Source organism: Cibotium barometz, chromosome 18, assembly GCF_041138505.1.
Source record: "Cibotium barometz isolate CiBa-2024 chromosome 18, ASM4113850v1, whole genome shotgun sequence".
NCBI classification, from domain to species: Eukaryota; Viridiplantae; Streptophyta; class Polypodiopsida; order Cyatheales; family Cibotiaceae; genus Cibotium; species Cibotium barometz.
Window position 1 is genome coordinate 47787848 of NC_141063.1, and position 14994 is coordinate 47802841.

Genomic DNA, 14994 nt, shown 5'->3' on the forward strand with positions numbered 1-14994 from the left:
CGAGAATGCATGCACACAGACAAATTAATGTGTCAATGGAGCGGTCAAAGCACTTCGATTGAAAGATGCGACCTAGATAATTTGATATGCGAATTGATCTCCAAAAACTTAAACTCGAGAAACCCAGAACTCGAAGAATCCATCCTCGTATGAACTGTGAGAGCCTTGTAACGTACCAATCATCATAAGTTCACAAACAGCTGGCTCATGCAGCAGGAGAGGCTTAGGCCTCTAGAGCTCAAAGGGTTCCAAGAAAAGCACGTGTCCTAAAACTGTAAATCACTATGTCATCAGTTCAATCCCCATGTCAAACTACTTCAACTTTAAGCATTCCCAAGTCATGCAAATAAGAAATCCTCTTTTTATTAAACGCAACCTCTTCAAAATCTTAACAATTGTTGAAATAAAGCGAAGTGTCCTAGCATTGATGTAGAGAAGTGTGAGAGCACGTCTAGCCTTTAGCGGGTGCACACACTGCACACGCGTGAGCCAGGAGTAGGTTCATGGGTGTATCCTGGCCACCCTGCTGAGTCGAGTAAGATTGACGTAGCTAAATTCACCCACAACTTCAGTAAAATCAGCCAAAACGAGTACAAAATTTTAGCCAAGCTTGGTTCTCCCATAAAGATCTTTTCCAGATCACTCAGGAATCATCTGCTCACTATCAACATCCTTTTCGTCTTCAATTTGAGGCTTAGTTGAAGTGGCAGAGGGTGCTTGCTTTTTCTTGATACCAGAAACAATGTCATCTATCCTCAATAGCATACAGGCTGCTTCAATGGCTGTTTTAAACGTTTGTACTTTGACATTGTAAGCATCCCAAACCTGACAAGATGAAACACCAAAATAGCTGAGAAAACCCTGGATAATAAGCAAGTGAAACGAGGAGAAAGCCGTATATTTCATTGATGCACTACCCCTATTTCTTTCATGTCACTTATCACCCCCGTATTTCCATCGATTCCGATCCAAGCGTTATCACCATTGGCATGCTGCAGTCATAACAATGACAAAGTTACTTTTTGATCTTCCCATAACCAGACATGCAAGGTAACAAATCAAAACAATGTGAGCTTTTCTTTAGTCTTAGACTTTCCTTTGCACGTTGCTAATGCTGGCTGGCTAACTTCTAAACTGTACTAAACTCAGCTATCCCAGGACTTTAAGATCCACCTAGAGAGCACCTAATGCCAGAAATGAGACTCTCAAGTTGGCCTGTCTCTTCAAAGAGACTTATATCAATTGTATACACGCATTGGCCCATTGTGTGCATTCATGAGCATGTGCACGTGTGTACATGCTCAAAGTTGGCCTGTCTCTTCAAAGAGACTAATGTCAATTGTGTGTACGCATTGGCCCATTGTGAGCATGCATGAGCATGTGCATGTGTGTACCCTGATAACATGTGACACTTGCTCAGTTACATCTTTCAAGGATTTTCCCCTTCTGTCACCATCTGTCAGGTGAATCACAAACCGGTCCCTGAAACAACCTTAAACATGAGACTTATTACTATTCAACGAGTCAAACAAACATGTCCATAGAGTTGCATGCAAAAGTAGTGATAAAAACTGGCAAGCCCTCGTTTGCCTTTCCTTCTTCTAAACAGCAGACACCTGAATGAAACATACAACTTAAGAAAACTAATGCAACTTCAACTACCTTGGCTTGCAGAGTTGTCATTGTCCTGATGACATTCACCCCACAATTCTGTGCCAATGTTCGAGGGATGGCTTCAAATGCACGAGCAACCGCTTCGTAGGGCCACTGACAAAGCAGAAAACTCTACATTAGTCCAGCAATTGAATGTTCAAAAAGGATTCTTGAAGACAATTCTCACTCCCAAGCAACAGATGTGGTCACCAATTTATGCCAAGCAAGCAATCGTTCTGTAAGTTATTGGCACAAGGTTCGAGAAGTTTCCACCATTAGTAGATGCCAGTCATAAGGTTTATGGACACAAAGGAACAAAGGAACACCTTATCCACACCCTCCACAAATGAGCTCTTCTGCTTCAAACTTGCAGAAACAGCCATTTCTGCTGCTCCACCCCCAGGTACAAGCCTTGGATTTTTTATCATGTTGCGGGCAACAGACATTGCATCCTGCAATACATATACTCTTAAAGTCGTATTACATCAGAGAAAATTGAATGTATAACCATCAATTCCACTAGTGAAATAAAATAACTAAGTCTGATGGATACAGGTCTCCTCAAGGATACCTCCTGGAATTACCTGCAAATTTCTCTCAACCTCATTAAGTAGGTCTTTACTGGCCCCTCGTAGAAGAACCGTGCAAGCCTTCGGGTCCTTACATTCTGTGATAAAGGCAAAGAACTCGTCCCCTATTTTCTTCACCTCAAACAATCCTGCACCTGTTCCTACATCACTGTCTTGTAGTTCATCTGGACGGTTCACAATGACAGCTCCACAAGCTTTTGCAATCCTGTTGTTATCGGTCTTTCTCACTCTCCGGATTGCACTTATATTATTCTTGCTCAGATGATGACAGGCAAGATCACTAATGCCCTTCTCAGTGATGACCAGGTCTGGATTGAAGCTAGCAATCTGGGTGCACAGCTTCAAAATATAATCCTCCTCCATCTTCAGAAGCGCGTGCCTGCAGTTCATAAGCTATCATGAGATGCGACCCCTACACAGGGCTACAATTGCTGCAATGTAAGACATGTCCACATAAGGCAGGTTACCAACCAATCATCCTCGTTCATAATTTCTGCATTGGTCATGTTCTCCCCTTTTTTGTACTCCAATGGGCAATCAAGAAGAATAATTCTTGGATTCACAATCCGGCGTCTCATCTTTCCAGGAGTTACCACGTCTTTATTGAACATAACCCCTTTCAAAACTCTGGAATCCTCCAACTGCCCGCCAGGAATCTTCTCAACTTTCACATACTTCTTTATATCCACCTCGTGTAAACCGTTCCCCAAGTCAACTGAAACCAATGTTGTGGCATCGATTGCCAGATCCTAAAAGCAAACAAGCAGGTACATACTATTATATTAAAACTATTTAGATGGGAAAGCTGCCAGCCAAAGTAGCCAGGTTACCATCAATATTCTGATGTTATACTCGGGGTCTTTACACAAACAGCTCACCCACTACTACTGTCAGACAATCTGACGAAAGGCACGGGACTGCAGCTCATCGCTGAGCAATCAACCCACCCCATCCAGAGTGTGTAAAGGCCATCAGAGCAAACACCTTTCTTACTAAATCAAATTGGTGCACCCCAAGATCAAACACATGACACTGATCCAAAACACCCAAAACAAATAGTCCCCAGAGATTAAAGCTACATACAGCAATCAATGTCCCAAATTGTCCAGTGAATTTTGTGCCTATGCAGCTTTTCACCATATTCAGCATCGACTGGCCTGTTAAAAATCAAGAGACCTGTTTTGTTTGCTGGCAAAGCTTCACAACCAGACTAACAGTCAAATCAACCCTGGCAAGTCATGTCTGGATTACCAACGTGAAAAATCCCACTTACGGTCATTCACGTCTATAGGAACTGAAATCTTGTCCAAAGCTGCAATGGCATCTTCAAGAGCCTTATTGTAGGCTGTTGTCATGCAACACATCCTTTTAGATCCTGTAAATTCTCATTGAAACCTCAGAAATAAAGAGGAACCAAAAACTGCACCTCGGCATATAACTGTGGGATGATAAGCCTTGTCAATAAATGATTCTGCCACATAGAGCATTTCACCAGCTGCAAGTAGAGAACCACATTCAAAAATCAGTCATATCTTCCATGCAAAATCAGCTTTCTGCACAAGATCACAACTAAGTATGCCAAACAAATACAGCAAAGAACCTCACCTAGAACAATAACTGATGTCGTTCCATCCCCAACTTCCTCATCTTGAGTGCGGCTCAGCTCAATCATTGACTACAGCATCAAGAAAACGAATACATGCCTTGAATGAAACAATCATGAAACACATGTAAAGACAACACACTAAAACATAGACAACAGAATACACTAAATCATACACTGGCACAACACACTAAGTCATAGACCAGCAAAACACATAGACAGGCACAATGCGCTAAGTCATAGACTGGCACAACACGCTACATAATAGACCAGCACAGCTTCTAGAAACTACGATCATGAACAACGGTAAAACCATCTTTAGTAGCAGTACCCTTGCTGCAGGATGGGCTAGATCCAATTCTCTCAAAATAGCATTTCCATCATTTGTCACCACAATACCTGCCATAAAAGATTCACAAGTAACGAGGCTCAGAAGGTTGTGATCCAGTTTGCATACTTCAAATAAGGAATCACCAGAATACCACCACAAAAACTAACAAGTGAATAAAGGTGGTGACCCTGATTTAAGACCTTTCTCCAAACTATGAAACGGAAAAGGCTAGGAAACAACACGTCTTTAACATTATATAGTAGATGTCTTAAAAATTTTGATTAAAAAAAGTTGAGAGAAATAAAGGAGAAACTTTGGGTACATCATAATTTAAAAGAGATAACAAGGAAAATTGGGAAAAATCAAAACTTAGCAGGGGAAAAGTGTGGGAAAGATCCTTAGATGAGATTAGGAAATGGGAAAGAAAACGGAAACGGTGCCTCCAAAGAAACAGAGTTTGGCTAGGAAATGGCTGTTTCCTGTAGCTATGATAGTAATACCTGAACATGAATATTAAGCTAGCTCGCCTTTCTCGAAAGCAATCTCACTCCATGAGAAATCACAACAAACCTCTAAGTGCTTCATGCAGACCTGCTTCAGACTGTTCAAAACCTTTTCAGCCATCACAGAAACACAAATCTACCCTTCCTAAGGCGACATTCCTCAAACAACCATTGTTATGAAGCCTTGGAATCAAGAACCCCCTTCTCAACATCTCTAAACTAACGACACTCCCTTTTAAAAAAGGGTAAAGTCAGTATTCTTCTCTCCATGATTGCAAGGATGTAATTCCAGAGAGCTCAAGCTTGCTGTTTACTCATCAACCCACAACTGTAAATAATTACTCAAATCTCAATCTGCAATGCTTCTTATTTAAACCAACTGGATACCTCCTCCAGCATCAAGTAGCATCTTAAGCATTGCCCTTGGCCCCAGAGTTGTGCGAATAATGTCAGCAACAGCCTGTAAATCCATTTCACAATTTAGTCTTGAGAATCTGAAATTGCATGCCTTATCTTATAATAGAATGTGTCCATATTAAACTCAATTCATGACACAAAAAGTTAACATCATCACAAGCAGCATATGCTGATGAAACAAACAACCATGGTATCAAAACAGTTAACTGCTGCCAACTGTTGAGATTCCTACAGATAGGAGTGCAACTCAAATGGTGAAAGGAAAGTCTTTTTATAGTGTTGACAGCCACTTTCACATGCCCGTTTCCTGTCTTTCCAGACAGCCTTGGTCTCCCAAGTTACTGGATATTCCATCCTACCCAGCCTAATGGTTTGGGGTCAAAAATGCAAAGCTGGCTATCAAATATACTCATAACAATCTTAGGGTTGAGGTGCAATAACAGATTTGCCACATGGACCAAGAAAGTGAGGACAATAGACACCCCGCAACAGTCGGGAAAGGTAAATTCAGGCCAGGCAAGGACTGCTGTTGCACTGCCATAACACAAGATGTGCAGTAAGGTCATGATAGTGGAAACATTGTTTTTGAAGCATAGCAGTCCAAGAGTAACTGAAGGTGTGCCTGGGGGGCTCGGGGCCTTTGACACTGCCATAACACAACATGTGCAGTAAGGCCATGGTTGTGGAAACATTGTTTTTGAAGCATAGCAGTCCAAGAGGTGTGTAAATAAAGGTGTGCCTGGGGGACTAGGGGACTTTGACACACTTTTCATGCCATCAATGTCTATTAAGACATAAAACATAGCCATTTTTCACCACTTATTCAAAATCCGCAAATGCTGAAAAAGGAACACATGCGCATGGACACCACACTGGGGCTGGAATGGGCTGACCCCCCTTGGAGTATTTGCATTATCCAAGGAGAACATTTCCAAGTACAACTTACAAGCTTTTGGGGTTTTCCCTCTCGGGAACAACCCCATTATGTGGTACAATCTTCGATCATCTGTAACAAGGCTTTCATCACTTGCCCAAAAAGACCATGAGCCTGTATAAACATATATACAGGTGTGGGTGTGGGGGGGGGGGGGGTGTGTGTGTGTGTGTGTGTGTGTGTGTAAACATCTACCTGATATGGGTGCTGATCTTCCCCAAGGATCGGGCCTTCAATCCAAAACACCCCCTCCATGATCCTCATCGAAGGACACTTGGTTTTTCCACTTGTGTGGTTGGCTTATAGACACCGGTAGCACTCCCCATTCCGGGGTGTCTCTTGTCCCTCAAAGGACGGTTGGTTTTCAACCTCCAGACCCGACCGGAAACGTCTCCCCCACACACAGTGTGTTGGAAAAATCGGAGTCTCAGTAGTGTGAAAGGGTTATTGAGTCTTTTGGTGTGAACAATCTAGGTGTGAACCATCTCTTAGTAAGGTTCAGAAGATAGGGCCTTAGTGCCTATAAATACATTGTACATGGTGTGAGTATTATCATTCATAATACAATCATTGTGTTCATGTGCAATCTCTCACTTGAGTCCTATTGCATCTCTCTACCCTCTCTCTCTCTCTCTCCTCTCCTCTTGCCCACCAGCCCCTCGCCTCCCGCCAACCCCTGCGCCCCCCCCTCCTCCTGCCCGCCAGCCCCCCCTTAATTTCTCTCCCTCCAGCCCCTACGCCCTGCCCTCCTCCTGCCCGCCAGCCCCTGACCCCCCCTCCTCCTGCCCGCCAGCCCCTCACCTCCTCTCCTCTCTCTCTCTCCCGCCTGTCCTCTCAACCCCCGCCTGTCATCTCACCCCCCCCCCCTTTCTCTACCTTCCACCTGTCCTGTGAGCCCCACCTCCCCCCCCTGCTCGCTACCCCTCTGCCTGTTACTCCCCCCTCTTTTTGCTGCACCTCCTGCCCCCGCCTGCACACCTAACACCACCTGTGCATTCTCCTCCCCCCGCCTGCACCAGCCCTGCCATTGCCCTACTGCTGAATCTTTTCTCTACATGACTTGACCCCCCTCCTGCTGCTATTTCGCACTGCGCGCAGGTGTCATGGATTAAATTCCAGTCCATTGGCTGTGGGAAGTACTGCAAAAAGTCATGCCAAGACCGGAATTAAAGAGGAGCTCATGAAGGTGGAGGACAAGCTCAGCACAATTATCAAAGAAAACAAGAAGATGGTCGACTCTTCCGTTACCGCAATCATAAACCGCCTCTCCAAACTCGAGAAGGGATTTGAGAGCTCGAAGAGAGAACCTCCAGGCAAGAGACTAAGATTTCAGCCCTAAAGGAGAAACTAGTGGAGGCCAAATTGCATGCTAAAAGTCAAGCGATTGAAATCTCAGTCCTCAAAAAGGAGTTGGAAGCCACTTCTTCACAAGGCAAGCTTGAGGATGGAAAATTTCAGCCCTCCTTGATTGAAGAGCTGAATGTTGGGGTAAAGGCATAATGCCCACCCTTATAGTGTGTACAAGCCCATAAGTTATAGTACATAGTACACTTAGTACTTTTAATGTACTAAGTGCACTATGTGTACTAGTGCAATATACATGTGTGATAGGGGAGTCACACACTCATGCTATTGATGAGTTGACTTATCCCCACAACTCTCTCTCTCTCTCTCCCTTGTTGTTTCTCTGTGTATGTCTCCCACACATGAATTAACCTAACCCTAATTCCTGTTTCTCCCACACAACTGGTATCAGAGCTAGCAGCAAGTGACTGGCTTGGGTGTGTACACGCAGGCGGAGCAGGCTTCCTGCAGTACGAATAGCCTTGGTGAGAGCCTTAGCGTGGAGCGAACACAAGCACACCACAGGCAGTCGCAGAAGCCAGGCGGAACAGGCGAAGGCGTTGGCGAACGTGAACGTGTTCATGGCAACTTGCCACGCTGCTGCAAAGAAGCTGTGCTTTCAGGATGTCCAATCGGCGTGAAGCGCTACAAGGCGTAATACAACAGCCGAATAGTAGGCGAAGGCGTAATCACTGACTGCTGGGCGTGAAGCGAAGGCTACTAGGCGAGCGAAGAGGCGGAGACGCGATGGCGCGGTGAAAGCAGCATAGCGAACGTCCATCGAATACTAGGCCAGCGCGCACAACTCCCAATTTTGCCCGTCAACTGGCCGCGTAGCCAACAAATAGGCGATACAAGCGGCTAGTTGTGTTGTCGTGGGAAAGTGGCGTCTCCTAGCAGGCGACTGTCCCGAACACGTGTGCAGCCCCTTCTGGTCTCCCCAACACGTCTGCAACCCCTTCTCTACAGCAGCTTCATCACCCCTCTTCTGCAACAGAGCATCAAATGTCTGCAATCAGCAACAAGCACCTGCAATCAAACATCACAATTGCAGCAGCAACTGCATAAGCATCAGCACCAAATTCATCAACCCGCCTGCAAATCAGAGAAAAATCAAAAAATTACAAGGTATTCTGCTTCAATTTTTTTTGGGATTTGCAATTGCGCAGGTCAATCATCAATTGAGCAGGTACAGGTGTCGAATTGCTCAATTTTGAGCAAAATTGGCAAAATTGGGTGACATTGGTCACAATCAGGATCAATTTGCAGGAAATTAGATGTCGAAATTTGGGGCTTTTGATGTAATTGTGCAATTAAGCACTCATACATGCTGTATGATGTGAGAAATCGCACATTTGGGCAAAATTGCAGCAAATTGCAGTGCAAATCAAGGGGCTTTTGTGCCGATTTGGTTGATTTGCATGCAGGCAATCGCAGTTGATGCTGTGGATAATGTGTTGATGCCTTACAAGCACTCAATGTGCCTGTAAATCAAGGGGCTTTCATGTATTTGATGTATATGTGGCCAGGGGGAAGCATCGTGAACACTCTGGATGCCTTCATGTGTGTCAATGTACCATGTATGATCAGAAATTAATCTTAAATCAAGGCGCTTTTCAAGTTCGTATGCTTGTTGAGCTTGGCAAAGCAGCAGGCAAGACATTTATGCCTTGAATCCTCAAAATCAGCTTGCAGTCAAGGGGCTTTTGCCCAATTTATGTTCGGGACTGTTGTATGCAGTGTACGGGACTGTAAAAGTCTGATTTTCACTCATTTGGACAGCCAGGAGAGCATTTATTGCTATTGTACCTGCTGGTACAGATTTGGCACAGCTTTGTGCAAGTTTTGGCATGGCTGTACACTGTTTTGAGTGACCAAAAGGTTCAATTTTAGCTGCTGTACTTGCCGGTACAGGTTTGGTACATCATTGGTGAGCACTTGGTACTGCTGTACAGTACTTTGGAAGGGCAACAGAGCACATTTAAGGTGCTGTCCAAAATCTGCAGCAACCAGATTTTGGTGATTTCATCACATAAAGTGGGAGAAAAGTTGCATTTGTGCTTCCGCAGTGGGAGATAAAGCTTGGGAGAACAACTGTGAGCACTTTGTGTGCTTATGGTGCAGTGTTTGCACATTTTGCAGGGAGTCAGGCATTGAAAGGTTGCATATTGCTATGGCAACCACAGGTGAGAGCTCTTCATTGCTTCACATCAAGAAGCTTGAAGGCTCGCATAATTATGATATTTGGCAAACCCAGTGCTACAATGTGTTGCTCCAGAAAAAGCAGCACAAGCCTATCAAAGAAAGGAGTGTAATGCCCGCTTCTCTTACTGCTGAAGAGTGGGAAGATATGGATGAGCTGGCAAGATCTACTATCATGTTGTCTGTGTCAGACTCATTACTTTTCAGCATTCGTGAAGAGAAGACAGCTTGGGGAATGTGGCAGAGATTGCAGGACTTGTATGCCCAACAAAGTGCCTCAAGCAAAGTGTATTGGTTGAAGAAACTCATAGGTCTTCAGATGAAGGAAGGGGCGTCTATGACAGCCCATCTAAATGAGTTTAATGGTATTGTCAGCCAGGTCATTAATCAAAAATTGGCAATGGACGATGAGTTCAAAGCCACTTTTCTGTTATGCACTTTGCCAGAGAGTTGGGACACATTCACGACAGCCACTAGCAATTCGCATGCTATGCTGTCATATGCAGATGTTGAGGGTGCTCTTCTTCAAGAAGAGATGAACAGGAAAAACAACTATGTTGGAAAGTCCAATGCAATGAATGCACGTGGGAGATCCCAGCAAAGGGGAAAAAGCCAAGAAAGGGGAAGGAGCAAGTCTCGCTCCAAAAAGGATTTGGAATGCCATTATTGTGGCAAGAAGGGACACATTAAAAAGCAATGCTACAAATGGAAAAATGATCAAAAGGAAAAGGGAAAAGGCAAAGACAAAGAGAAAGATAAAGCCAAAGATGTAAAGCCAAAGGGCAAAAGTGGAGTCAAGATTGAAGAAATCAATGTGTCACATGGAGGTGGCAGTGAGGATGAGGTCCTATTTACGTCTTCACTTGATGCCCATTCACTTCTTACAGGTGGTCATGGTATGCACTCATGGATCATTGATTCAGGTGCCTCCTTTCATGTCACAGGTTGCAGAGACTTGTTTGTCAGGTATACTGCTGGCAATGAGGGAGTGGTTTATTTGGGTGATAACCATGCATGCAAGATTCTTGGCAGAGGTGATGTGAGGCTTGTGTTTTCAGATGGCTCACAGCTTATGCTCCATGATGTCAAGCATGTGCCTGAGATCAAGAAGAATCTGCTTTCTACTGGACAGCTTGATGATGCTGATTATGTTACCACATTTGGTCGTGGAAAGTGGAAGATTAGTAAGGGCTCACTGGTTGTTGCCAGAGGCTCTAAGGTGGACACTCTTTACTTCATGCATGCAGGTGTTTGTCGCCATGCTAATGTAAATGCAACCGAGCTGCCGGAAATTTCTATGTGGCATAGCCGGTTGGGACACATGAGTGTCAAGGGAATGGAGCAATTGTCTCGTTTGGGTTACTTGCCTTCTCTAAAGTTTTCAAGTTTTCAGTTTTGTGAGCATTGTATATATGGCAGGCAACTGCAGTGCCCCCACAAGAAAGCTCTTGGACAGAAAGATGCTCAGTTAGAGCTTGTGCATACAGATGTATGTGAGATGCCTCAGCTTTCTTTGGGAGGGGCAAAATATTTTGTGTCTTTTATTGATGATGCCACACGCAAGGTGTGGGTCTATCCTCTTCGTTTGAAGAGTGATACATTCTCAGTGTTTGAGAAGTTTGTTGCTCTTGTTGAGAATCAAACTGGCAAAACACTGAAGGCTTTGCATTCCGACAATGATGGAGAGTATATGTCCAAACAGTTTCAGGACTTTTGTGATACTAAAGGCATCAAGAGGGAGCTCTCTACTCCTTATGATCCTCCACAAAACGGGACAGCAGAGAGGATGAACAGGACCATACAGGAGAAGGTCCGTTCTATGTTGTCACATGCTGCGTTACCTCATGGTTTTTGGGCTGAAGCTGTTATGACAGCCGTTCACCTTATAAACAGATCACCTAACACGAGGCTTGGTGGGAAAGTGCCAGAGGAAGTATGGACAGGGAAGCCTCCGTCATACAAGCACTTGAGAGTGTTTGGTTGCGTTGCGTACGTGCACATACGCAGGGAAATGCGCACCAAACTTGATCCTAAGTCTCACAAATGCATATTCCTAGGATATGGTGACAGAGGTGAAATGGGGTATAGACTTTGGGATCCCGTGAATAGAAAGATTATACGCAACAATGATGTCATTTTTGATGAAACATGCATGTATAAGGAGCCTGCAAGGCAACAGGAGCTTGGCAGAGTCATCTTTGATGATGATGGACATCATGGACAACAACCAAGGACTGTAAATCAGCCATTACAGCAGGAAAACCAGCCCTTAAATGGTGCTGAAAATGGTCCAAATGGACAACCAGAGATGGCAGAAGATATCCCTATGGATATACCACAGTTAGAAGAAATACCGGGCATGATTTTTCAGCCCTATGGCATGGAACAAGAGCCACCAATGGGTGATATGCAGGCTGGACAGCAACCTGCAAATGATGGTCATTGGGTACGGAGGTCCACAAGACCCTCCAGAGCCCCTGACAGGTTTGTTCCAGGGGTTGACTATTTGATGCTTACTGACTGTGGGGAGCCCTCATGTTATAAGGAGGCTTTACAGAGGGCAGACAAGGCTCTTTGGGAGCGTGCCATGAAGTCAGAGATGGATTCTCTGCACAAAAATGGAACATGGAAGTTGGTGCATTTGCCTGCAGGCAAGAAGGTTTTGCCATGCAAGTGGGTATACAGGCTGAAAGTTGCATCAGATGCAAAGCCAAGATACAAAGCCAGGTTAGTGGCTAAGGGCTTCAAGCAGGAATATGGTGTGGACTTTGATGAGATCTTCTCTCCAGTGGTCAAAATGACCACACTTAGAGCTGTGTTAGCTTTGGTTGCACATGATGATCTGGACTTAATTCAGATGGATGTGAAGACTGCTTTTCTTCACGGTGATCTCCATGAGGAGATATATATGCAACAGCCAGAGGGTTATGCAGTGAGTGGAAAGGAGAAGCTTGTATGCAAGCTGAAAAAGAGTCTTTATGGGCTCAAACAGGCACCAAGGGAATGGTATCATAAATTTGATACATTCATGAAATCTCAGAAATTCAGGAGAAGTGACATAGATCACTGCTTGTACACCAAGAAAGCTTTGGATGGCAGTCTATTGATCCTCATCTTGTATGTTGATGATATGTTGATTGCCGGGAAATCTCGTAAGGAGATGGATGCCTTGAAGCAGAGGCTGCATCAGACCTTTGATATGAAGGATTTGGGTGATGCAAATCACATTTTGGGTATGCGGATACTTCGGGACAGAAATCAGCATGTGTTGTATTTGTCTCAGAAGGAATACATTGGCAAAGTCTTGCAGAGGTTCAATATGGACGGGGGGAAGAAGACTAGTACTCCTTTGCCTCCATATGTGAAACTCAGTGCTATGGACAGCCCACAGTCAGATAGAGACAGGGCTGATATGGCCAAGATTCCGTATGCTTCAGCTTGTGGCAGTCTCATGTATGCCATGGTTGCTACTAGGCCGGACATTGCATTTGCAGTGGGAGTGGTTTCTAGATACATGGCCAACCCTGGCAAGAAGCATTGGGAAGCAGTGAAAGGTGTCATGAGATACCTGAAGGGCACACAAGATTTGTGCATTTGTTTTGGCAAACAAGATGCATTAGTGCATGGTTACACGGATTCGGATTATGCCGGTCATCCAGATAACCGGAAGTCTACTACCGGTTATGTGTTTACATTCACAGGAGGTGCTGTGTCATGGATATCCAGGATGCAGAAGTGCACAGCCTTATCTACTACAGAGGCCGAGTATATTGCAGCCACAGAGGCTTGCAAGGAGGCATTATGGCTATCTCGGTTAGTGGTTGATTTGGGTTATACAGGGGATATTCCATTGTTGCATTGTGACAGTCAGAGTGCCATCCAGTTGGCAAAGAACCCTGTCTTTCATGCAAAGACGAAGCATGTGGATGTGAAGTATCACTTCATCAGAGAGGTGATAGAGAACAAGCAAATTCAGCTTGTTAAGATTCATACGGATGACAACCCGGCTGACCTGTTGACAAGGAGTTTGCCTCCGGAGCGGTTTGCTCATTGCAGACACTTGATGGGCATTGGATGAGGCCAGTTTCAGCCTTGATATGGCCTTGTATATTATCATGTACATGCTGATTTTTTCTTTTCCTTTACTTAAGGGCACTTTGCCTTTAAGTGGGAGGTTGTTGGGGTAAAGGCATAATGCCTACCCTTATAGTGTGCACAAGCCCATAAGTTATAGTACATAGTACACTTAGTACTTTTAATGTACTAAGTGCACTATGTGTACTAGTGCAATATACATGTGTGATAGAGGAGTCACACACTCATGCTATTGATGAGTTGACTTATCCCCACAACTCTCTCTCTCTCTCTCCCTTGTTGTTTCTCTATGTATGTCTCCCACACATGAATTAACCTAACCCTAATTCCTGTTTCTCCCACACACTGAATACCATCAAGGAACAAATGAGGATCATTCGAGAGGAGGAGGAGCAACATAAAGAGAAGACATCTTCATGGGTGGAGGTGATCACAGAGACACAAAAGAAGATGGACGAGGCGGAGAAATGGATCAAGGTCGCCAAGAAAGGGAAAGGTAAAGAATCGCCACCCATCCCCACTCCCACCATCATCAACATGACCCTTGAAGAGAAGCAAAGGAGGAAGACCAGGGCCTTACATGTACGAGTGTCCGGTCTAAAAGACCGTGTTGATGCGGAAGGGGAAACCAAGGAGCTCTTCTCTATGATGGGCATTGAAGCCACGCACACAAAGGCATGGAGAGTGGGAAAGAAGAGAGAAGGTAGTGGCGAATCTTCTAAGGAGAGAGCACTTATCATTCGTTTCCCCTCCATGGAAGCGAAGGAGGACTTATTGAAGAGAAGTCCTACACTCAAGAAGACGGGAATATTTCTTGGAGATGACCTCACACTCTCGCAGCTTGCCCACATGAAAGAAGTTATGCCCGAGATAAGGACAGCCCGAGAGAAAGGGAAAGTGGCCTTCTATAGAGATGGTAGAGTGGTGATTATGGAGAGGCGCTCTTCATGACGGCGCGCGACCTATGGGACTACACTCAAAGTTGCTACTTGGAATTGTAATGGATCTCTACGCCTTGATGTAGGGGCTTTTGAGGATAGTTTCACTGGGAGGGACATCATCTTCTACTCTGAGACGCATCAGGCTCCTGTACAGTCCATGCCACATGTTAGTGGATACTGATGGAGAGAGCTTGTAGACAAGAGACTCGTTCAAAGCATAGAGGACGGGGCTCAGGAGGAGTGGCAGTATTGTTGAGAGAAGAGCTGCAGCCACTGATACATATAGTCCGCAGAGATGAGCAGGCTAGGTACAAAGGGCAGAGACGGGCAGATATCTCTACATTGCTATGTGCTATTTTGCTCCTAGTACATCAATGTATG

General features: G+C 44.7%; 1 protein-coding gene across 1 annotated transcript in view; it reads right to left on the reverse strand.

Moving 5' to 3' along the window:
* Positions 1 to 347: 347 nt before the first annotated feature.
* LOC147629422 (T-complex protein 1 subunit gamma-like) overlaps positions 348 to 14994 on the reverse strand; it is a 53738-nt gene continuing 39091 nt past the window's right edge. The window contains exons 3-14 of the mRNA XM_086812696.1: positions 5068 to 5140; positions 4178 to 4245; positions 3849 to 3918; positions 3670 to 3738; positions 3517 to 3588; positions 3327 to 3400; positions 2715 to 2992; positions 2238 to 2622; positions 1980 to 2105; positions 1663 to 1767; positions 918 to 992; positions 348 to 825 (exon numbers count right to left, since the gene is read on the reverse strand). Coding sequence (XP_086668822.1) covers positions 640 to 825; positions 918 to 992; positions 1663 to 1767; positions 1980 to 2105; positions 2238 to 2622; positions 2715 to 2992; positions 3327 to 3400; positions 3517 to 3588; positions 3670 to 3738; positions 3849 to 3918; positions 4178 to 4245; positions 5068 to 5140 — 1581 coding nt within the window. The 3' untranslated portion in view covers positions 348 to 639. The remainder of the gene's footprint in view (positions 826 to 917; positions 993 to 1662; positions 1768 to 1979; positions 2106 to 2237; positions 2623 to 2714; positions 2993 to 3326; positions 3401 to 3516; positions 3589 to 3669; positions 3739 to 3848; positions 3919 to 4177; positions 4246 to 5067; positions 5141 to 14994) is intronic.